At 56.9% G+C, this 24,153-nt stretch overlaps 1 protein-coding gene across 1 annotated transcript in view; it reads right to left on the reverse strand.

Annotated features, from left to right (window-relative positions):
- DOC2B (double C2 domain beta) overlaps positions 1-24,153 on the reverse strand; it is a gene marked incomplete at its 3' end in the record, with an annotated part of 33,999 nt that overhangs the window by 7,077 nt on the left and 2,769 nt on the right. The window contains exons 2-4 of the mRNA XM_082008774.1: positions 15,071-15,150; positions 8,832-8,906; positions 5,743-5,852 (exon numbers count right to left, since the gene is read on the reverse strand). Of these exons, the coding sequence (XP_081864900.1) occupies positions 5,743-5,852; positions 8,832-8,906; positions 15,071-15,150 (265 nt within the window). The remainder of the gene's footprint in view (positions 1-5,742; positions 5,853-8,831; positions 8,907-15,070; positions 15,151-24,153) is intronic.

Genomic DNA, 24,153 nt, shown 5'->3' on the forward strand with positions numbered 1-24,153 from the left:
GCTTCCACTGAGAGGTCCTGATCTTTAAGTTAAGGGCTGTGAAAACCACCTTGGAAGAAAACTAAGCAGCAAGTGAACAATCACTGCTCATTAAACCTATTCTCCCTCCTACTCAGCCCGGGCTCCTGGGTTACAGCCCTGACTCACCGCCGCAGCTCAAGCATCCCCGCTCCGCTGACTCACGGCTTCTGCTCGCACACGCGTTCCTCCGGCCTCTTTCCCATCGTGGAAAGGGGAGAACAGGGGTCCATGAGGACCCTTTTCCACAACACACATGTAATAGGCAGTGGAGACTGAAGACACATCTCCTGTCTCTAAGATCCCTTATGGTCCCTATAGCAACTTGGGAGGCTCTCGATGGAGGAGCAGACGCGCAGGTGATGCCTGCTGGGCTGAAGGACAGGCAACACCTGGCAAGGAGAGAAAACAGAAAAAGGCAGCATCCTGGGACTGTCCAGCTCTCCCAAAACCAAAAGGAGGATTCAGTGCTGGGCTCCATCACAGAATGCCTCAAAGTCCACAGAAACCACAGTACAAGTTAGATGAAATCATGAGCGTGCCTGCAGTTCCGCAGCAGAACTCATTCAGCGCTTCTGGAGGAAAGCAACTTGGGACCCCAGATCTCTAAGAGTCTGCAGCACGCCTATTAGACCTGATCAAATACTATTTTCTGAGTAATATATTTAATGAGTCATGATGTTTGTCAAACACATGATTAAACAAAGAATTCCTGGCATTCGTGGGCTAGCTGAGTATCACATGAATAATGCATCACTTCGCCAATATATCTGGGTATGAATAATTGTATCCAATATCTGGCCAGCTCTGATATTTATTATGAATACGATCTATTTATTGCATATTACATGTATTATTTAAATGTAGGCGATTGTATTCTGCCTATTCCAATTTCCCCTGCAGCATTTCTCTGCCTCCCCTCGTCATGCACCCCAGCTTCCCACCACCGGAGACCGTGGCCGAGCTGCTGCGGCACGGCCGTGCTTGGACCGCAGATGGGGACCGGGAGCGGGGACTGCAGGGTGGGATTCACTCCTGGTGCTGGCAGGGAACCTGCCCCCACACCCAGCCATTCCAGCCCTCCGAGTCCAGCGTCTTTCGAGCAGCTCTGAATTTGCCTTCTCTCAGGACAGCAGGTGGTTTCACTGCGATTAAGGCTTGGGCTAGACTCAAGGATATGTAATTCAATGAATGGATGAGACCTTTCAAGATCCTCCCACCTGCTGCGTTTCATGAAATCTGAAGTATCTGGTGTTTTTTGAGGGGGTTGATTCATTAACAAAATCCTGCTTGCCAGCGCAATTGGCTGGGTTGCCTTCACCTCTCCTTCCCCCTTGGGGGTGGCCCTGCTCAGGGAGGGGATCCCGCTGGCTCCGGGGGCTTGGGTCTGTCACACCAAAGTGAGTCACTCACCAGCTTGGATGAGGCTGCGCAGGGACCAGGGGCAGCCAGTCGGGGCACGGTGTGGGGCTGGGGGTCTCGGGCAAGAGGGGTCCGTTACTCCGCTCTCCAGGAGGCAGAGGATGCCTTGTCCCCCAGGAGGGCTGCAGGCACCGGCAGAGTGCCCCGGGGCAATGCCGACCCACCGGCCCACGCTGGACACATCCCATTGAGAGCCCAGGTGGGCAGGGAAGATTTTTGGGCCCTTTTACAGCTTTTCCACTGCATCACACGCTCTCCAGGCAGCAGAAGGGCGAAGGCTGGCAGCAGCTTTGATCTCCGCCATTATTTTTACATTAAAGAGACTTTGCAATCACGTTCCCTGCCTCTCCATGAATCTCAGCACCAAGGAGGCACCCAGGGAACGATCACCTCCCAGACCGAGCGGAGCATCACTCCTGCTCTTTCAACTACCTCCAGCTGCCTCGCAGGAGCCGCGCCTGATTAGCGCCAGGGAAGCCAGCGTCCCCGCAGCTTTGAAGTCAGCTTTTCCTGATGGAGAAGGAGATATTTTGCCGAGACGACGAGCAGGCGAAGCGAATCACCGGAGGCATGACAATGCACGGCACAGGAGACGCTTCCCGCAGGAAGCAGCACCGGGAGGGCGAAGGGTCGTTGCCCGCTGGTGTTGTGGAGAGGCTCATAGAGGAGAAATAGCTCAATCCACACCAAAATACAAAATCCCTGGAAAGCCCCAGCTGCCAGGGACCCCAGCCCATCCATCCTTCCTCATATAAACCAAAGATCCCTCCTTTGCCAGGCAGCAAGGACACAATTTACCATGTATCTAAATGAGGAGGTGCAATGTTTCCCAGCATCATTCTACCTGATTAAATGTCCCATGTCTGAAAAGAAAAAATTCCAAGCGAGGAATTAAAATCAAAGATGGATTTTTCTACCTTGTGGCTGGTTTCCAGGAATTCTTATCTCATCTAAACCTGCCTCGGGATAAATAAAATCTCCTTTGCCAATATCTTCAACCATGAAGATGGAGAAAAGAAAAAGGAGGGCTGGGGAATTGCTCTTAAGGAAAATTAAGAGCACTTGACTTTTAGGTTCTAGCTTCCCCATGCAAGATAAGAAATGGAGCCATGGTGCTCAGAAGCTTTGTTTAAGGAATTCCCTGGGCCATAGGCAAGAGTTTGTGTTCCCACCTGAAATTCTGTCAAACGCACCAGGCAGAGGAGCTGCGCACACGGCCGGGGCGCAAGGGCGGGCTGCGCCCTGCTGCCGGGACCATGACTTGTGCCAGCGGCCGAAGCTCAGCACGGGAGGAAGCACCGGGTGCAGGGAAGGGCACGGGGCCGCCCGGCGTGTCTGGTTTCAGAGATGGCGTGGAGAAACCTTATTTCATTTGAACTTTTACACACTGATCTGCACGTGGGACGTTTTTTAAAGGGATCAGAGTCCTCACTAGAAAATTTTTTGGGGTCCGCACAAGAGAAGCAGCTGAAAAGCCCGGGGGAGACCCACTGCAGCCAGGGGAGATGCTGACCCACACGACAGGCGACAGCCCTGCAGCAGAGGTGCCAGCTGCGAAACATTCTCCACCCAAAAGTTTGTTTCTTCAATTCTTCTGCAGAGTCGTTTCCAGGCAAAACCGAAGCCACAAGCCACAGCCCTACAGCAAGCTCCACTTACTTCACAAACTTCTCCACTTTCCTGCTCGCACAGCCTTCCCAGGGAGATGGGGAAGCCAAGCCGAGCCCCTCTAAAAAAACCTAACATCCGGCCCCAAGTTGGCCAGCTTTTATGTCCGCTTTGGCACGCCGATTGCCATGGTAACACCGAGGCTGCGATTCCCCTTTCGCCCCACGCAGGAAAAGGCAGGTCCCGCCCGCCAGCTCAGGGGGACGGGTGCTGCTGAGGTGCCCAAACCTCATTAGTGCCGGGGCGGTGGGGCTGGGCGCTCCCGCACTGCCGGCCGGGACCGCGCTGTGCCGAATCCCGCAGGACAGGGCCCGCTCCGTCTGGATGCGGTGCCAGACCCCGCCGCTATTCTCGGACGTGAGGTGGGGGTTTGCGTGGCCCCCGCGGCGCTCCCGGCCACCGACAGCCTTCGTGGCAGCGTCACCACGGGGCTCGCCACCTCCGCGGGGACAGGCGCCAGCAAACCCCATCGGCTAGCCGCAAACGCCAAAGAGTCAGAATTGCGCTTGGATATTCCTCTCCATGCGGAGAGGATTTTCATCCTTAATCATCACCTAACTCACCAGGGCCGGCTGCCAGCAAGGAAACCTCAGCCGCAAAGTGCGGCACTCGCGTGGCGCGCTGGAGAGCCCCGCGCGCCGCAGCCTGGGCAGCTCCGATAGGCATGAAGGCGTGAGACGGGCGGCTCTGACGGCACGTGGGGACGCCAAACCCCGGGGACGCTGCCCCTGCATGAGCAGATGAGGCTCTGTGTGGCGTTCCACCCCCCGCAGAGCCGCCGGCTGGGAACTCGCACAGGGCATCCGCGCGGCCGGCGAGCCCGAGGCTTCCCTCGCCTCGGTGCAAAGGTGCCCTTTGAAGCTACCTCAGGTCACTGGCCGTTAACTGTCCCTGCGAGCAACCTCCTGAGCTCCCCGTGGAGCTCCCAAGACAGAAACGCTGCCTCCGCTCAGCCGCGTCCGCCCGTGGAGCGAGGGGTCCCCGCGCATCACCCGGGCTACAGGGGCCCGTGCACGGCGTTTAGCTCTGGAGGGGGCACGAGGAGCCCCGTGTGCTGAGCCCTGCGGGAGCCCGTGGCCATGCCTGGCGCCCTGCAAAGCGCCCGCAGCACCCAGGGGCGGGCTGGCAGGAGCGGGGATGCGCTAACGAAGGGTTTCTGTGGGGAGAAGGGCAAATCCAGCCTGGCCCGAGCACATGTTTCTGCATGTGCCCCTGCCATTGCCCACCCCACGGTCCCTGCTGCCTCCCAGGAGTGGGCGAGCGCAGCCCCTCCCCAGGGAGAAGCAGCTACCAGGGCCCCAAAAAGGTGGGGGTCAAACCCTTCTGCTCCCTGGCGCCTTTCAGCAAACAACTCAGCCGAACATCTTTCTACAAACCGATTTCCATGCTTGAAAAGGCTGAAAACTTCAAAGCCTGGAGTGAAAAATAAAAAAAATACCAACCAATAATAATAATAAACCAGAGGCTTTCCAGCCCGACAAGCCTGCAGCACTTTCAGCATGACTAATATTTTCCATGTGAAATAATAATCCGCAGCGCTAAATTTCTCATCTCTATGCACATTGCAGACAACAGGTGGGCTCTGCCCAAATTCACCTCTGAGCAGGACCTTTTATAAGGCAGCTTTGCACTCTCGTAGTGGGGAAAATAACAAACTCTCAGGGTACCTGCAAATAAGGAGGGTTGGATTCCAGCCACGGAGCTGACAAAGCCCCGAGTCCTTGGAGCAGGATGCAAAATCCTTCCTTGTATGACAGCAGATCTTACAGCAAACCTTTGGGTGCAGCGGTCCCAGATCAGAGAGGTGATGGAGCGGCCGAGGCTGCCCAGCACCCTCCCTGGGCCGGACCTGTCCACAGCCTCCGGGTCAGCCCCGGCTCTCACCCACCTGGGATGGTGGCCAAGACATGAAAGCCTTCGCATTCGCAGGGCTCTGACCCTGCAAAGCAGCGCTTCCCAGCCCACACGGCCCCACCACACTGCCCCTGCCCCCCTCCGGCCCCACGCAACGTCCCCCAGCCCCTGGGAGATGCTGCTGGAAGATGCTGAATGAGCAGACACTGAACCAAACTGAGAGAATAGAGTAAATACATAGAAACACTCTTCATTTAGTTTGAGAATCATTCACGGATGCCTCCAGCTTGCTTTCAAAAAATAAGCCTTGAAAGGGGCACAGAGCTTTCCCAGCGAGATTTTCTCAGCAAGATGTGACTGCAAAGCCTTAACATGTGCCTGTGAGAGCTGGGCACGAAGAGGTTAAAACCAAATAACAGCACCTTTGCAGGCAGCAGCCCAGCAAGTGAGTTATGAAGTTAATGACAAAGCAGGACCACGCTCCTCACCGGCTATTCCAGCCCAGGCTCCCTGTAAATCAAGCGCCGGTCACCACGGGGTGATGGATGCGCGCAGGGCACACGCACAAGTTACAGGTTTTGGTGGGTAATAACTCTGCCGTGAGCAGCTGCCAGGACCGTCCTGTGGGGCTGGGGCGTGGGGGGCCCTGGGAGCTCCCCTGGGAAATTGCCACGGGGATGGGGGAGGGTGCCTGGGGTGGCCGGGAAGGGCCGGGAGGGGACACGCATTCCCCACCCCGGTGCCAGGCTCAGCACCCTGCTCACCCCCCCGGGGCCCTACCGCAGTGTCTTGCGGATCATGTCCTCATCGGTGATGCCATAGTAGGTGAGCGTCTCATTCCAGGTGGGGTTCAGCGTGTTGCGCAGTGTTTTGGTTCTCAGCTTATTCGCCTGGAAAAGCAAAGAAGATGCGTCAGCAGGACGCGGCCCCAGGCAATCGTTTGGGCACCGATGGGCGCAGGGCGGGAGAAAAGGAAGCACAGTTTGGAGACGAAGGGGCAATTGGTGCTGTTGCCTTTCTGCCCCGGTTCCTTAACGCAGCCGGTCCTCGATGGGGTGGCCCAAATCCACCCTGACCACAGTGATAAGCAGAGGGGCAGAGACACGGTGACTCACGGGCTCATTTGCAAAGCAATCCAACCCCACATCCCGCACCCTGGAAACAGCCGGCAAAATGGGAACCTTGGCAGAGCGCAGCGAGAGGACGGGGATTTCATTTATGCAGCAGGAGAGAGAGAAAGAGAGGGAAAAAAATGTCTTTTCAGGTTCATTAAAAAATACCAATTTGCTGTTCTGGCTGCTTATTTGCATTCCTGCTCCCAGCACAGCTCCCGTTCCTGCCTGACTCAAAATAACGTCCTCGATACACATTTTGTTAGCATCGGCAACTCCTTCCAGCGCCGCAGCTCTGCACAGCGCGAGGCCGGGGACAGCGGGGCCGTCGTAGCCCCTCGTGTCCCCAGCATGGATGGGGCATCCTGGTACCCCCCCAGGTCAGAGGACATTAATCTTCTTACCCCCTGAGCCACCGCTTCTCTGAGGGAGAGCAGAAGCGAAGGGCTGCAGGCTTCAGAGGGGGCTTCTCATCGCCCCCCAGGCTGGGACAGCCTGACAGCAGCGATTTTCCCTCTAATTAGGTATAAAGTCAGCAAGTTCAATCCCTGCCTCAGCCACTGCTGGGCGTAAGGGACCCTCAGGAAATCAACACTTCAAAGTCGTCTCGTGCGTCTTTACGGGAAGCTGCTACATTCCCCATCTTCGGTTCATCAGCCCTGAGCTAGAGGCGGGTGGGATGTGAAGCACGGGGTGAAGAAAAGAGCTTGTGCTCGCAGCTAACAGGGGGTCACCTTGTCAGTGCGTCCTCTCCCCACCACACACCCCGAACGCACAACCCCTTCCAGATCGACTAGACATGGCCACTGGTCGGAGGAGCTGCCGGTGCAGCGGAGCCGTCGAGGGACCACGGCACAGCATCTCACTCCCAAACGCTTTGTGCGAAGCAGCTGCTCGCTCTGGCTGTGACCCTTCGGAGAGACAGAAAGCCTCGGTATTTTGTGCCGCGTTTTCATTTAGCTTCCCAAAGCCATTTCTGCCTCTGAAAGAGACCCGGGCCCCGCGCAGCGCCGCGGGGGCCGGCTGGGCACCAACGGAGGCTGGGCGAGGAGCTGCGAAACGCCGAGCGCCAGGTCAGCAGGAGGGTAACCCCACAGCGAGGCGTGATGCTCCGGGAGCCGACCGGGATGCAGGGGCAGGGACGCAGCCAGCAGCAGCACCTGAAGCCGTGCAACGCCAGTCGCGTCACGCGTCACGCGGGCAGGAGTTCGCTTGCGGCGCCGGAGGAGAAGCCGCCGGCCGGGCTGCGCACGGGCAGCCGGCACTGCTGCTGCCGGGCACCAGCCTCGCTGAGCCGATCCCTGCGTGCCCGGAGGCACGTCCAGGGGCGACGGCAGAGCAGCGCGCACCGAAGCAGACTGCAGACAGACGCTCTCGTTTATGGACTGCCGTTGCCATCAATGTAATACCTTGTTTGCCTTAAATCTTTCCCGACTTTCTAAAGTTCCTTTGAAAAAAGCACTTTACCGTGTTGGGTTTCATCCCACACCTATTTTATCTCCTTCCTCGCTGATATTGTGGCCACCGCGCCAGGCTTAAGCGGCGAGATACGTATCAGAGAGGGAGCGTAAAGCCTGCTGCGGGGTGACAAGGACAGCAGGGAGAGCGTCCTGGTGGCATCTGCCGCCTGCTCAGACCTGCTGGGGCCTGATCCTGGGGCTCTGGGGGGGCGGTCAGGACGGCAAGCGGGTTCAGCCAAGGGGGTAACATGATGGGCATCACCCAGCAGCGAACGCTGCCCAGGGAGAAGCGCAAATTAAATCAGAGGAACTGAGCTCTGGGAGCACCTTTTTCTCCCACCTGGAATGACTTAATAGCAACTAGCTCACACAGAGACCTCAGCATGAGGCAGAGGGACGCCGGGGCAAGGAGAGGGTCCCCCCCATGGCTGCTCCGGGCTTGTAGAGTCTGCAGCTCCTGCGCTGCCCTCGGCTCAGAGCTTCCCTCCCGCCGCTCTGGTCTCCAACACCTCCAGCAGAAATGCTAATCAATGCATTTGCAAAACATGGAAATGACGGATAATATCACTGACGAAAGTGCTCCTGGCTCTCCTATTTCCAGCAGAACTTGAAATGTGGTTAAAAACTCCCTCTACCGCCCTGAACATTATGAATTAATTCAACTGAACCGTAACAAGTAAATATACCTCCCCCAGAAAGGTCTTTCCTTTAGTGTAAAATAAGAGTGCAATTAATATTCATAACACATACATTTAGCATTTAAATTCAACATCCCCATCAGTTACACCAAGCTCTCACTACACATCAATATCTTTAATTACTCTTCTCTCCAGCCAGTGCTGAACCTAAGTAGATGGAAATATTTCCCTTACGATTTATACTCAGCTTTATTATGATCTGAGGGGTTTTAAATGCAAAAGAAAAAGGGGGGAAAAAAGGAGCTGGTTTGTTTATAGCTCCAGATTGTTTCACTCGGTGGCCTACGGGAGCTTCTGGAGCGCAGCGTTCGCATCCCCTGCTCCCAAGGGTGAGGAATCAAGGCTGGCACCTGGCTCCTGGGCAGTGGTTTATCGGAGAGGCACTTGCTACCCCTGCAAAGATGTTTTCAGCCCAAATTCTTACGTCCTGCCACCGCGCTCTCCTGCTCGCCTGAGTGAGAGCCGGGCAGGAGACTTGAGGTCTGGCTGCAACAACCAGCCCCCGGTGAAAAGCTTCTCCCCGGGAAACCTCCCGGGTGTGATGTCAAAGGGAAAGGCGCAGCCCCAGGAAGGGAAGGAGAAGCAAAAAGGCGTCTCACCTTACTGGCTCCAGGAAGCAAGTGCAATTTGACGTATGGATCAGCCAAACCATTATGGTCCATCGGCTTCAGGCCCTGGAGAGGAAACAGCAAAAAGCAGGAGTCAGGACAACAGCAAGACGCTGGGCAGGCAGGGTGGCTTCGCTGAGCCTGTCTACCGATGCCCGTTTCCCCGGGATGCCATCAGCCCATGGAGTAATTGCGCAGTTTCCCCAGGATGGGGGAAGGAGGCAGTATGGTCGCTGCAGGATCCGGGCTGTGCAGCAAAAGCCGAGCACGCTCAGCGTTCAGACGTCGTCGGCAGTTTGTGCCGAGGAGGAGCTGCGGGAAGGCTTCTCATCCGCACTTGGCATCGGCCACAAAGCACCTCTTCGCTCTTCCAGCAGCTGACTCCGACACCCTGATCACAATTAATTCGGGGGTTAAGTAAATCAGCACCATGATTTTCAAGGTTTAAAATTACAGGGTTTTGTCATTTAATAATTGCTTATGAGCAAACATACACCTCTGCTGTTGTGGTGTTACTTTTAAGTGCTCCCAGAGGGTGTGATAGCACCTACCTACTCTTCGTTATTAAGACACAGCTGAAGGAAGAACAGCTTTCAGGCCAGCGGGAGGCTGGCGCCAGCCGACTGCCGCGGCATTAGCAGGGAAATCTGGGGGTACTGGAGCACAAATGCAAGGAATCACTCGCCGCAGCCATTCCTGATGGATTTTCCATGAGACCCTCACAGCTCAAAGGGTGACATGGCTCATGTTTGTTATAGAGATGCTCTGGAGTCAATCTTGCTTTGGGCAGAGGGAGGAGACAAACCTGCTCTTCTAAACAGCCAGCAGGCTGAAAATTATCCAAGGGTGATGCACAAACCCAGCCCAACGCCATAACTGCACAGACCGCATGGCAAACAAACTCCACGGGGTAGGGAAGCAACACAGGAGCATGAAAAATGGAGCCTACTTTTTACCGGTCCTAAGTGGAAATGATAATGGCTACAACACAAAAGTCCTTGGATTATTTCCAGCCTGGCTGCAGGATCCCTGCAGGAGTTATTTCTCGGCTGTCTAAAGGCAATCCTCTGCCTGGATCAGAGGAGAGTTTCTCTGCAAAGGTACCCACCCAACCCCGGCTCCAACCCGGGTATGGAGACCAGGCTGGGTGATGCTAAAGACTCGTCATGCCCTTTGTGTGATGAGCAGAGTTTTTGATGCCCGGGATTAATGAGTGTGTGCAGCTGCCAGGGATCCACCTGGCAGGAAAGCGTTCGTACGGGCTGCTGGCGGAAAGGCTGCGTGCAATGAAAACGTAATGATCAAGGCCTGGGCTTGGGCAAATCGAAGAGAGAAATGCTGGGGTACATCACTTCCATACTCTACAAGTATGAAATAACGCACCCAGCTTAGCCCACGGCACCAAGGCACCTCGGGACGCCCCTGTCCCACCTCTCCCTGATTTGCACAACTTGGTCGAGGGTCCGAGCTGCTCTTGACCTTGGTGAGAGCTTTGCTTCGGAGAGATGAGTGTGCTGCCCTGGGGCAAGGGAGGCCAAATGGTGCCCAGCAAAGAGGATTTTGCTTCTAAAGCAGAGCCAAAAGGATAAAGATATCAGCAGTGAATGCAGGCTGAACGGCTCTGCTTTAACGGCAGTGCCTCTGGGGTGATGTCCCTGGCCCAGCGAAAGGGGAAGGCAGCAGGTATGGAGGACGGGAGGAAGGTGGTGGTATCGGCTGCGGCTCCACGGGCAAATGGGCAGCAAGGGGCTGGGCTGGTCCCTGGGCTCTGGAGGGGATCCGGCCGGCCGGGCGCGCAAACCGCTCACAGCTGAGCAAAGCAAAGGCTCCCCACAGCCTCCCGCGGCGGAGGTGCCCACCTGCCCGATGCTGCGTGGCAAATGAAATCAGAAGCAAGCAAATTCCCATGAAAATGGATGGAGAAAGACAGGCAGCTCTGTAATTCACCCATCAATTCAGTTCAATTAAATTACCTTCTGAGGAGGCTATTAAAGGCTTTTTTAATAGATGTGCTATGGAAGATGGAGTGACAGGAGCCTGGAAAATGGCTCCTAATGTCACATCTAACTCCCTCCTATGTCACTTGACACGAGTTTGGCGCAGGGCTGAATTTAACGTGAGAGCAGCCCCGATGGCTCTGCCCCACAAAGGTGCTCCCGTGTGAGCTCAGTTCTCCCAGGGACCCACAGGGTGACCAGCACTGTTGCTTCCCCTGTGTGGAGGGACCTCCAGCCTAAAGCTGGAGGCAGAGAGGCAGAAGAAGACCCCAGGCCTCGTACGTGGGGGCAGGGTCTCCCATTGGCTTCAACCAGTGCAGCCCTGGCTCCAACCAGTCCTCCTACTGGGACCAATTTACGGTGCTGTGCATCGCGGCGCGGGTGACGGAGCCGAGACCAAGTTTCATCTTTTCCCTTCCTCTACCCAGCCCCAAAATCCCGGCTACAATCCTGCAGAGACTGACAGCCCCGCTGCACCCCAGCCACTGCCAGCTGCTCTCTATGCCAGTGACATTTAGCTAATCAATAGGATTTAATTACGAGTTGGGCTAATTGGGCTGCCGATTAACGCCACGCTAGAGCATACAGAAATCACAGGAGACAGATTTGTTCCACCAGTCACCCCACGACGAGCTGCCTGCCTGGTGAGCAGGCTCCCCGCTGCCCAAAAACCAGCCTGGATACCTCTTCCCAGGCCAAGACATCCCATTCTGAAGCGGGGCAAACTCTGCGCTTCCACCCTGACAGCCCAGAGGAGACACACAGCTTCGAGATGGGAATTTCCCTGCAGTGATAAATAGTTATGAGTAAATAACGCTAGTGCAGACCTTGAGCACTCGGTTTCGGTTGGAAGTGGGGGAGCATCCAAATGCTCGGCAGGGTGGAAACTCCTGGGTGTTTTCTAGCTGCAGCTGCAGCCAGCGGTGCGGGGAGAGCAGCCCAGGTACACTCGCATGGGCAGCCCCTGCCCGGGGCCAGCCTGCCTGCACTGCCTGCGCTGCTGCCTGCACAGCCACCTGAGGCTCACCCAGGGCATCTTCCTCCTGAAAGCAGGAGACCAGCGGAGCTACAGGGTAGTACAGCCCCACAGTGCCTGCGCTGCCTCACCCCCCTATAGATACCCTATGGCAGGCTGTTATCTCGCTCCACGCAGCGGCTTGGGCTTCGCAGGACTGAGCAGAAAACGAGACCCTCACCCACGCCCCGGCACAGCACGCCAGGGCACAGGCCCTGGTGCCTGCATGTTGATCGTATCCTTTTCTGTCACACCTCATAGGAGCGGGTGATGCCCAGCACAGCCCGGGGCAGCCCGGCTGTTTCCCACACGGGAGTACACGTCAGCGTAACCCCGGGAGAGGGCACGGCGCTCGCGCACGGCAGCAGGCGGCGAGGGGAGAGCCCTCCCGCCAGCCCGCCACACGGCTGCTCCCGCAGTCCAGAAACGGGCTCCCACACCGCCCTGATTTATTCTCCCATCGATCCGAGCTGAGCCGCAACGTGCCTGAATTCAGCCGTGCCTGAAGTGTGAAAGGCAGGGTACAGGCAGGGCTGCTGCCAAGACCGAAAGCCATCGATGCGAGGCGGCCGCTGGCAGCCTGCCCGCTCCTGCCCGCACAGGGCCCTCAGCTCTCTGCCCGCCAGGGAGAGGCGGCAGGAAGGCCGGACACGCCACCGCAGCCCTGCCCCAGCCAGGGAGCGATGGGGTTTCTCGGTCCTTGCCTCCCCGATGCTGCGATACCCCGGGACAGCACCTGCTCCGGCCCCATGGCGCAGCGCCAGCGAGCCCTGACACCGCGGCAGCTGCCCAGGGCTCACGCAAGCCCAGCAGGGCTGACAGTCCGGTGCCGGCGCAGGCAGCGTGAGGAGCGGCGCAGCGGCTGCCCCGCCCGCCGAGACCATACCCTGATCACACCCGCACAAACCTCCTGTCAGTCCCTGTTCCAGCTCCATCCAGACTTGGGATAGAAGGTGACCTGAGGGTCTGGAAACACCCAGCATCTCACAGATCCCGCTGTGAACGTACACCAAGAAATACCTCAGATGTCCCCAGGCAGCCGGCACCCGGGCAAACCCCCGCCGCACGGAGCGGTTATCCCGACCTCCTGCACAATACAGCAGCCGACAGCCGCAGAGCAGAAAATCGGTGGCGGAGCACGACTGATTGGATTTAACCTGTCACCGGTGTCTCCAAGAGCCCGCCAACCCCCTTCCCACTGCCCAAGGAGCTGGTAGCGGGACTCGTGAGGGACATCAGCAGATATACAACTGCTGGAGATTAAAACACATAGAGAGAAGCAAAAAGATCAAAAGGGAGAGAGAGTGTTGTTTGGGGGGTTATTGAGGGGAGAAAGAAAAACACTTCTCACAAGGCTGAGATAGCCCAGGTTTTAACAGCTGCTGTCAGTGACTGAGGCTCCAGGAGCTGCTGGAGTTGGGACACATCCTGAGGGCACCTTCCTTGGGAGCCTGAGACATCATACCCGAGACACGGGCCAGGCCAGCCCCAGCCCAGATCCAAGGGCAACGCACGTCCCGGCACTGTGCTGTGGCTCGTGCGTGTGGCCCTGGTGCTCCCCGGCCACCGCACCGCCTCCTCTACAGCACTACTTCTAACGTCTACGCTGCCAACGCCAGCTCCCACCGACGGCAGCCGGGGTCCTGGCCCTTACCTTTTTGTAGTCAAGTTTTGGCAGCTTTCCCCAGGCGAGAGATGAAATGAGAGCGAGCAGATGGCAATGTAAATAAAAGAGAAAAATGGGAGAATGAGAGCAGAATGGCAATGAACAGGACTCGAACGCTTGAATGTCAGAGCGGCGAAGGGGGGTCTGCCCACCCCGTGAGGAGGGGCGATGCCGGCGCTGTGTGGTGCCCCCAGCCCCGTGGGACTGGGGCAGCAACCGCTATTCCCGTACAGCCGAGTGGGCACAGCGGGGACCAGGGCTCCTTCATCAGCCCTGCCTTTGCTCTCGCCGCTGTTAGATCTATCACTTGCCGCTTGCAGGTCTCCTTTCTCCCCGTCTTCCACCCACTGCAAACCCAATTAGAAATCTCCTCCTTGGCACCGCTCCCGAGCGCACCAAGGGAAGCCTGACCCAGAGGCTGATGGCGAATTCACAGGCACCGGGCAGGGGGGCGGCGGGGAGGGAAGCAAAACCCGCCGGCTGCCTCCTGCCTGCCCCAGCAGCCCTGCCCGGAGAGCTGTGGGTGCTGCGCTCACCCCCCGGCCAGGAGCAGCTCCAGGTCTGCCGGGCCAGATGCCTCCACGCTCATCGCCAAAGCCAAGCTTTCGTGCTTGAGGTCTTACTCCAGCCAGGGAGAACCCTGGGGCAGGGACGTACATTCGCAGCACCCAGCGCAGCAGGCTCTGGGGTGGGGGCTGCAAAGAAGCCTGTTGCAGCTGGAGGGAAGAGGAGCATCCTGAGAAAGCAAAGAGCGTGGGCTGATTCTCTGGGGGCTCAGCTCACAACTCATTCTCCTGCAGTTTCTCCTGTCTTCTGTAGAAACCCTCCACCCCTTCCCAAGATCTACAGGGACTCGGGTCTTCTTCCACGTACCCACCACCGTCAGGGCCCTGCTGTGTTGACCTGGAGCCCTCGCTGCTCTGGACCTCGTGCCGGGTGAAGCAGAGAGGAGCTGATAGTGCCCAGAAGCACCTTCCACAGGCCTGGAGGCAGAATCAGGACCTCTGTGATCTGTTTCTGCTCCAAAATGTGCAAAAACCCCCTAATTGGTTCAATCATGCGGACGGCAAAGGCGCCGAGGCAGAGCACTTTGTGGCAATGATTAGCAGCCATTTAAAAGAGCCATTTATAAACTGACAGCCGGTCACAGCGTCAAGTAAATAACAACACTGGGCTGGGGGTACTTTTCTAAAAAGCATCAATGACAGCAACCATCTCGTCACAGGGATGAGCAGCCGTCTGCATCCCACTGGAAGCCTCCTGAAAGGCAGGGATGGAGGGGAAGGAGAGGGCAGAAGCACTGGGTGTTGGGGTGAAAGGGGAGCTGGCTAAGGGATGGCTGCAGTCAGGGACACCAGAGCCCCCAGTGCAGCCCAGGGACCAGGGGACACCCGGCCGTCCCCGCACACTGCCCTCACCGCTGCATTTACTTGGCACAGCTGCGGCACGCGGGTGGCCTCGTGGTTTTGGCAGGGCTCTGGTGGCCCCATAACGCAGGACAAAGGTGGCCAGCTCCAGGCATATTTAGTCCTCGCCCAGCACTGAGACATACCTTGGCTTTATTGATCGTGCAGTGGAGAGCATTGTTTTCTTGATCATAGAGCAAGCTGAAATCCAGCGTCCCCAGCGTGGCTGCAAAGGAGAAAAGATGTTATTAACTCATGGGGCCTGGAAAACACTGCCTGTTCTCCCTCTAAGCACAAAAGGAGTGGATGAGCATGCTAGAGAAATGGCTGCAGACGTTATACAACATAAAGCATGCTCCTGTGAGTCCTGTTATGAAACATGGCTTCATGCTGGGAGGCTGGTGGCCATCCCCACGCTTGGCCAGCGGGGCTGGCACAGCCCTGGGAGGGGAGCGAGAGGGACGAATGCCTGCGGCTCGCCTGGGCGCTGCGGCCAGCGTAGAGACTTTGCCTCTGTGTGCTGTCACACGGGTCACCCCCATCTATCAGCTGCCCCACCGCAGCCAGCAGCTTCCCGCCCCCCAGGTGCTGAAGGATCTTCTCCAGAAAGATCCGGGCACGGCTGGGACACAGCCGAGACCCCCTGCCAGCACATCTGCCCCCTCCAGTGCCGCTGGCATTCCCAGAATGTGTATTTGTATACTGACACCTTCGAACAAATGAGCCACCAATGGGATCCCTTCCCAGCTCCAATTTGGCTGCAAACTGTAAAGTAAACCCGGTGAGAATGGAAATACTTTTATGGTTAAAATGAAAAACACCAACAGCTTTTAATCAGAGCAGTGTTCCCTTATGGCATCCGCAACCCAGGAACAGCAGCAAGAGAAGCTCCCAAGATGGGACCACAGGGAAGGGGCAGGAGACCAGAACAAACCAGAAGAGCCTCAGCAGCAAAAGTACGTTTGATTTGAGATACTCTTTCCGTTTGGACAATCTGAGCACATCACGCTAATCCAAAGCGGAGGAAAAGCCTTAAAAAGACAGGCTTTCCCAAAATATGATTTAACCTTCTCCAAGGCTCCCGGACCCGATTTGCACACCAAAGCCCAGACACGGAGCAGCATCTTCCCCAGCACAGCTTCGCCTACCACCAGCCTTGAACTTCCAGGGCGACTCTGGACCCCACAACCCGCACTTTTCCATGCCCATCTTCCCGAAAGGGGTCTGCCCAAGCGCTGCCCTGCCACCACGCAGCATCCCACCGCTGTTTCCAAGGTAACTGCACCTTCCTGCCGCACACGCAGGTTCAGAGCAGGGAAAAAAAATCCCAAATAAAAACCAGAACAATTTTGCTTAATATCAGAGCAGGGTTCACTGCCTGGGAGGTAAGTTAGATGAACTTTATGGCAGGAAATAAGGTGCTTTTTTCCAGCGCAAATAGCCTCTGCAGCAAGGCGCCCCGGGAGGCGGCAGATATTCAGGGGACTGAAACCTTCCTGCTGCAATTTCACAGCGATCGTCTGCCCCAAACGCAAGTGAGCTACAGGTTTGCCTGCTAGCAAATAAAAATCATTGCTCCAAAGCAAATACCTCACCTTCAAAGCAGAGCAAATATTCAGAGAGACTTCTGGCAGAAGAATGTACCCTCGCCTCCCATTCTGGAGTAATTTCATGGCACGTTAGCTATGGGTTTAGGTAAGTCATAAATCAGTGGGTTTTACCAGCCAGGGCTCGGGGAAGATGGAAGTGATACAGGGTGATGCCAAACCTGCAACACCTTGTGCATCATCTCTGAGTTTGTCCCAAACGGGCATTTCCAGAGCAATCACTGCCCAAACTTGCTCCGCACCATGCAAGGAGGAGGAAAATGCAGCGGCGACCCGGCGCGTCGGCAGCCGGCTGCTCCCTGCCCGCGCCCGGCGACGGGGAGCTCAGGGTCAGAGAACCGGCCCGGGGGGCTGGCGCAGCCGCTGCGGCGGGGCGGGGGTAGCAGGAGGCTCCGTGACACACGGGCGAAAGCCAAGTCAGCAAAACTCAGCAAATCTGCATTTTTGCTCGAGAGCGGAAGATGAAGCCTCTGGTTTTGGAGCCTCATCGTTTCCACCTGCCCTTTAATCAGCTGCTTCCTGCCAGCCCCACCACTCGGCCCTCCCAAGTTCAAGCTGTTATTTTATTTTTATCACAGAAGGGGGCCTGCGGCTTAGCCTGCGGGATTTGACAATTTATAAAACAAATTAAAAGCTTGGCATAAAACAGACTTTGGCCAGGAAATACTGACAAAGCCTCCCGTCCCTTCAGCACCGCAACCTGCTCCAGGGGCGAGGGCAGCTGGGAGCCCCACTCCGGCAAGACAGGCGAAACCCAAAAACGCTGTCACACAGCAGCAGACGCTTGTTTTGCAGCTGGGGACTAAGGTCCTGCTCCCCAGTGCTGGTGGTCCATGAGCAAACCTTGAACAGTTCCCATTCGTCTCAGAGCTGCAAGCAGGCAGGAGGGCACAGAGAAGGATATGTGGCTCCCCCGAGCCCTGCCAGGCTCCGTCCCCAGCTCTCCTCCAGCCTGGGAGGGTTTTTCCTCTATGCAGGGATTTTTTTCGTTGATGGTGAGTCTCGATCCCTAAGGAAGAGTCTGCCTTCGGCAGAGGGATGTGGAAACATCAGCAGAACATGTAGTGCTAATTGCTTAAAAACGTGGCCATATGGAGATGACAAAAGGGATCAGGTTAACTTGGGGTTTGGCAGCTAAGGTGCCACTACGGAGCCGAGGGCGAGTGCTGCCGCCAGAGCCAGGACCCAGCGGGGTGGCAGATGCTGAGGACACATGTCCCACAGGAGCAGAGCGCCTGCGGCGCGGTCGCAGCCACGCTGTCTCCGTTACCTCCTGGGGACGTGCTGCCGGGTGACGGATCCAGCTCAGTGGCGAAGGCAGAGACAAGGCTGGCACTCAAGCTGCCTGTGCCCCTGGCCAGCTGGCCCCAGCGTTGCTCAGGGGTCTGAGGAGACGGCAGGAGACCAGCAGCTGAAGGCAGGGGTGGGAGCCATCCTGCAGCCCACAACAGCTCCCTGCAACCCCCCACGGGCGCACAGGCCAGCCGGAGAGCCAGCCTTGCCCTCCTGGAGTGGGGAGCACGCGGAGCGAGCGGCCAGGCAAGTCAACACCAAAACACCGGCACGGGTCTCACCGCTCTCACCCCTTCTGCAAACCGCCAGCAGCACATCCAGCCCTGGCTGTGGGAGACCCGCCGCCTCCTGCCGGCAGGATCGGGCCCAAAGCCTCCAGGCTGCAGCAGCCACCCGGAGACGCACCCAGCTCCGAACAGAGCCCTCCACAAAGCTGCCGAATCGCCCTTCTTTGATTGCTTTCCCCCTCCCACTGATCTCGCAGCTGAGATGCAACTTGATTGTGCTCTTAATTAGGGGAGTGAGTGCCTAAAAAAGAAAAGGGCAGCAATTAGACTCGAAGCGCTGCTACTAGACGCATTTAACTCGACGGGGCTATTCTGAACACTGCCCTCTAATCACACAGGCTGCAAATAAAAAAATATAAATAAATGTCTTTGTCAGGCATTACAAAGGCAGCTTTACGCTCTCCAGACAGCAGGCAGGATGTATCATTACTATTACGATTATTCTGCTCCAATGATAAAATAACCATTAGGAGAGCTGAACTCATTAGCAGGTTCTGACCCTCTTTCCTCTCCATGAATTGGGAGAGATTGATGGGAAGGTGCTAGCCAGGGTCTGGTATTTAACACAGGCTCTAAAAAGGAAAATAAGTCTGACTTGCACACAAATGTGGCCTCTTCTCCCACTGACCTTTAGGCATTTTGATTAATTCAGTGGGCCACAAAATTATTAGAGGCCAGCATAACCGGCAGATGCGTCTCCGGGCTTAGCCGTGGGAGATGCAAAACGCGCCTGGAGCCCGCAGGCAGCGCGGCGTCCTGGCACAGCGCCGCTACCACCCTTCTTGGTGGAGTCGGCAGAAATTGTTTATTGCTGACATTTCCCATCAGCGCCCAGGGTGACGGGGAGGCTGAAGTAGCTTCTATTTATACCTGCGGGATGAAAGGCAAAACACAGTGATAAATCTGTGCTCTCCTCCCTTACCCAGCCGCTGTCCTTGCAGGCTACGTGCCCTCGTCTGGCCCGCGTAGGGTGGCAGATCCACCCCCTTGGTGGCCTGGGACACCCCAGGGAGAACAGTTTCTAAGCCCAAGAGATGCTCGAGACACGGAAGAGGCACCGACACTTGCAGCATGGACCCGCGAGCTTTCGCACAGCCTGCTGAGGAGGGAACCGGTGACTGAATGGGCTCCTTTACCTTCTAAAGTCAGGGAAGCTTTCACATTGTGACTGCCGTTAGAAAGCCCAGCAAGGCTCTACGTTGCGAGAAATTGAGGTGTGCACAAAAAACCACTACAGAACTAATTAAAAAGAAGTCCAAAAGCCTTAAGTCCCTCTGCTTATCAGCATTGCTGCTCCCAAGATAATCTGCTCATGGATTTTGTGCCAGGGAGATCAGAGTGGAGCAGTAAAAAGACTGCTGGGGATTGTCTGGATTAGCTCTCCCTTACAGAAAGCACAGGTTCAGTAACCTTCAGACTGGGTATTTTTTAGTGCGCTATAAAAGATAGGTCCCTATTCTTCCATTGCTTTAATTTTCCTCTGCAATGGAGATAATTTAAAAGGTCCTGAAAGGCGGCGAGTAATTCTATGCACTTACAGCCCATGTAAAATGTCGGTAAATGACTCCTCAGGAGGAACAAGAAATTACTTCTTGCCATTTCCACGCAGGGCTGCTGGAGATCGCTTTGGCGGGTGGCTGCCTGCGCTCCTGCCTCCCCGGGTGCGGCAGCGCCTCGTCCAGGTCCAGCGGCACACGGTGGGGCAGCGCAGGCAGCGAGCGCCGGGGCAGCTCGAGGGCTGAGTCCCTGCCCCGTGTGGGAGCGAGCCCTTGAAAGCCCCCAGGGTTACCCCTGGAAAACAGCACCGTCAGTCCCAGCGGCCGCCCGCAGCCGGGGCTGAGCTTGCCCAACATCCACAGCTCCCGGTCTGTGCACAGACCTGCCTGGGCTGCTGCTTGCGACTCGTGTGCCTCGGTGGGGAGAGGGTGCACAGCTTCTCAGGGATGGGTCCCGTAAGGTGCTGAGTCCAAGCTGCAAGCCCCCAGGTCTGATGGTAGCGCTGACCTCTGGCGTGAACCTACAGCCGCAGGCATCGCTGCAGGTTTCAGCATCAGCTCGGGAAGGTGGCGAAGAAAGGTGGAAATGGGGCACTTCTGAAAGTCAGCACCACCATGAGCTCCTCCATGAAAAAGGTGTCCTGTGGAAGGTTTTGGGACATGTTGCCGGGGCTGCACACCGTGTTGGGACACAGACATTCCCATCGGCACTGGGACCACATAGGACTCTGGTCCGTTGCTGCAGGCAGGGCAGAACGTTCCCAGTCCCGCACAAAAGCCCAGCAGGGACTGGATCCAGCACACAGGCAGGAGACCTTTCTTCCTTGAGAGCTCCAGAGATGTGGTTGAATTCAACAGGAGCAGGAGTGAGGAACGAGCACAGCTTTTCTTTCTTGCAACTGCTCCCTGTCTCATCATGGGCTTTTCACTTAAAATCTATGGCAATTAATAGTTCTTAATTTCAGAGACACAGCGCCAGCCCCTGGCAAGCTCTGGGGCAGGGAGCTGCGTCTTCACGAGGCTGCTTGATGGATGCTCATCAGCTCTTCTATCTTCTCCAGGAGGAGTGTTCAGAGGAACACTTATCTGCTCAGAACAGTTCAGAGATGCAATTATGTTTTACAGCACTAAATGGTCCCTGATGTCAGCAGCAATTAGACTTTCAGCAATTTCAATTTAGAGATGGCCTTCAAATCTCTCCCTCTCTTGCCCTTTAATGAAATACAGTATTGCAATTAACAACCCCCCCAAAAATTGCCTTTGGTGTTAAATACAAAGATGAAAGATCCAGGAACCCCTTGGGCTCGAGCACGTTGGAGCCAGGGGTGTCAATGAAGGGATGAGGGCAGCCGAGCCGTGGTGGGGCAAGGAGGTTCCCTCCTCCAGCTGGGCATCGTCTCCCCTCCTGCACACACCAGGGGAAGGACTGGGCAGGCTGCTGGGGAGGGAGGGAGCCAGGCAGAAGGAGAGCCCCTCATTAACCAGCAGCCACACGGCTCCTTCGTTAGCAGAGTCGCTGGAGGCCACGGCCCATATGCTCCCCCCATCATTGTTGGAGGAGGGATGCCTGGACAGGCCCTGCTCGCCCTCACGTGCTGGCCTCACCGGGTGCCCTGCATTTATCTGCAGCACTTTAGGGTGTCCCTGGCCACGGCCACCCCTGGGAATGAGCACCTCCGGGGGCTGAAGGCTCCTCAGCTCCAAGGAGGGCCAGGAGCACCCGAGGCACAGCCTCCACCCAGGCCACCGATGGGGCGGCCAGCAGGAGAAGGCAAGAGCTCTCCCTGTGCCACTGCCTTCCCGATAGCCAGGTACCCAGCAGGAAACGAGAGGGGCTAATCCAAAGTCACCCCAGTTAACACCGCACATCTCCCTGGGGCTCCCCGATGCCCTCAAGCTTGGGGTCTGACACTGGCCGGTACCTACACAGATTTCCTTGGCACAGGCAGCTCGGGTCGTGGTATGGTTGGCAAAACCATGCTCCAGGCTGTGCCCAAATCAGTGGTGGTTTGTTTAGTTTCCTGAGTAAAAATACTTCTTTTGGTCTTATCTGGATTGAAAAGACGATTCAAAGGTTATAAATAGCAGTGGCAGCATATGCTAAGGAGCTGTGTTTCAGAAGTAAATATCCTCACCGTTTCAATGCACATTTCCCCTCGTCATCTCTCTTGCCTCCTCCTGTCTGGCCAAAAGCATTGCCAGGTGACTTGCAAACCCTGCACCCCTTCATTCTTCTTTGCGTCTTTAGCAGCCAGTAATTAATATCTGCATGATGGCTTTGCCTGCCTCATTATCTTCTTTGCTCAAAATAAGAGTCTTCCGAAATAACTTCTGCGGCGTTGCGCGCACCAGGACAGGCCTCTTGGCTGTAGTTTGGAGAAGTCAGTTTTATGCTGCCACAGCTCGGGAGCTCGCAAGCCTGCTCCTCCCATGAATAAAGCCGGGCACGCTACAAAATTGGCTGGATTTGTACGTATATAAACAGTCCCGGAGCACCGGCAGGAACAGGACGCGGGCAGCTCTTCCAGAAACGCCAGTCCCGCTGCAACCCCCTGCTCTTGGGCTGCCTCCCCATCTGAAAACCCAGAGCCAAACCCACGAAAAGGAGGGAGGAAATTCCAGCACTGGCCACAGCCTCGCTCCAAAGCCAAACAGCAGCTCGAGGGAACGGAGCATTTCTTCAAGGGCTAGAAACTTGCCTGCACGTTACAGAAGAAGGATGGCCGCTCCCTCCAGTGCTGTCCCCGGCGAGAGCAGCCACGGCAGTGCTCCCTCAGAGGGACCACGTTTCTACCTCTGTGCTGCTTGTGCAGAGATCTGAGAGACCTTTAGAAATCTGTCAGGTACAAATTCATGCTGCTGCTGTGGAGGGGAAAGCGCAGCCACTGCAGGGGCAGCGATTTGGGTGGAATCAGGGGAGACGGGAGCGAGACCCAGCTCCTCGCAGGTGGCACATTGCCACCTAGCTGGCATTTCCTTACTTCTCCTGTGAAGCAAGTTCCCGTGGCAGCGTGCCCCCGGCCGGGTGGGAAGCATCCTTGGTGGCTGGGGACCCCAGGGGACAGGGCACTGCTGCTGTCACTGGGCACAGCCAGGGGAACCAAAGGTAGGTGAGAGCCGGGTGCCCCGAGGCAGCAAGAGCAAATCCCCCCCTTCCCATCCCCAAATCCCTGCTGGTCCTTCCAGCTCACAGCAGATGCTAGCGCAATAGCACCAAACCACCTTTCTGCAGGGTTTGCACCAAACATGGGTTTCCCCACCTCTCCTGCCTCATTCCCCCTCCGCAGCAGCTCCCTTGGGAACAAACCTGCTGCGCAAAGAGTCCTGCCCTGTACAGCTTGGGCTCCGGTCGCAGAGCATCCCTGCAGAGGTGGGACAGAGGAGGCACAGGGCAGAGACAAGTCTCTCTCCCACAGGTCTCCAAAAGGCCCTGGTCTGGCAGAGGGTGCCAACCACGATGCTGCAAATCCTCACAGCGTTGCTGCTGGCAGGTCTGATGGGAAGGGCTGGCTCCGCACAATTCCCAGTGCTCCCACGGCCAGCGCCGACATCTCCGCTCATTATCTGTTCTGTCAGCTCCCTGGCCCTGCCTGCTCCCCGTCACACTCTGCATTCAACAGGCTGCTTACGGCTGCCCCACGGGGACCACGCTTGTTTTACTCGGCACCTCCACAGCTCCCCTGAGCACTGCGCTCCCCAGCTGCGCAGGGCTGCTTTGAGGTGCCCCAAACTGCTGGCCTCAGCCCCACATGCCCCAGAGCCATCAACTCAAGCCTCTGCATCAGCCTCCCAGTGACCAGTGCCATCTTGCTCATGGTGAATACCTGGGTCAGCAGGTCCCCTGCCACGCTACTGCACCTTGGCCAGGTCCCTGCCCATCTCTGAAGGGATCCCCCCCTGCCTTCTGCAGCCCTAGGATTCTTGGTTTTCCAAGGCACCAAACACACGCATGCACGCGCACACACACGTCCCTGGTCTCTGTGGATGCCAAACCGCTGCATCAGGCCGCCCTGCTTGGAAGGGAGCAGACACTGATGCTTCTCCCAGAGCTGCCCTGCTCGGAGGCTGCCCATGGCCCAGGGAGAGGCCATCTGGAAGAGGGAAGCTCCTGCCGGCTCCGCACGCACCTCCCAGGATTGCTGGTGGGGTCAGGAACACCACTCAGTGAAGGATTAAGAAACGCGGTGCAGGGAGCCAGCCCAGGCGAGCTGCAGCAGGGCACAGGCAGGACCTGCCCTGCATCGCTCCCTGCAGCCCTGCCAGGGCTGCTGGAGGTTGGGCAGGGAGGCTGGCAGCTCCGCTCCAGCCCCGGCCTGATGCCACCCGGCAGTGCTGCCTGGCACTGCTGGAAACACAGAAACACCAGGCTGGAAAAGTAACCCCAGGCAGGAACGAGTGTAGGGGAAACCCAGACAATGCTGCATGTCTCCAGGCAGGGGCAGCTCTTCCCCTCCCACCCGGCCAGCCAGCACCATCGCTTCTGTGTTGGAGGAGGGAAACCCGCAGACAGGTGGGACAAATGGGAAGGAGCCATCCTCTCTCCCTC

This window comes from Phaethon aethereus (assembly GCF_964289735.1).
Source record: "Phaethon aethereus genome assembly, chromosome: 19".
Lineage (NCBI taxonomy): Eukaryota > Metazoa > Chordata > Aves > Phaethontiformes > Phaethontidae > Phaethon > Phaethon aethereus.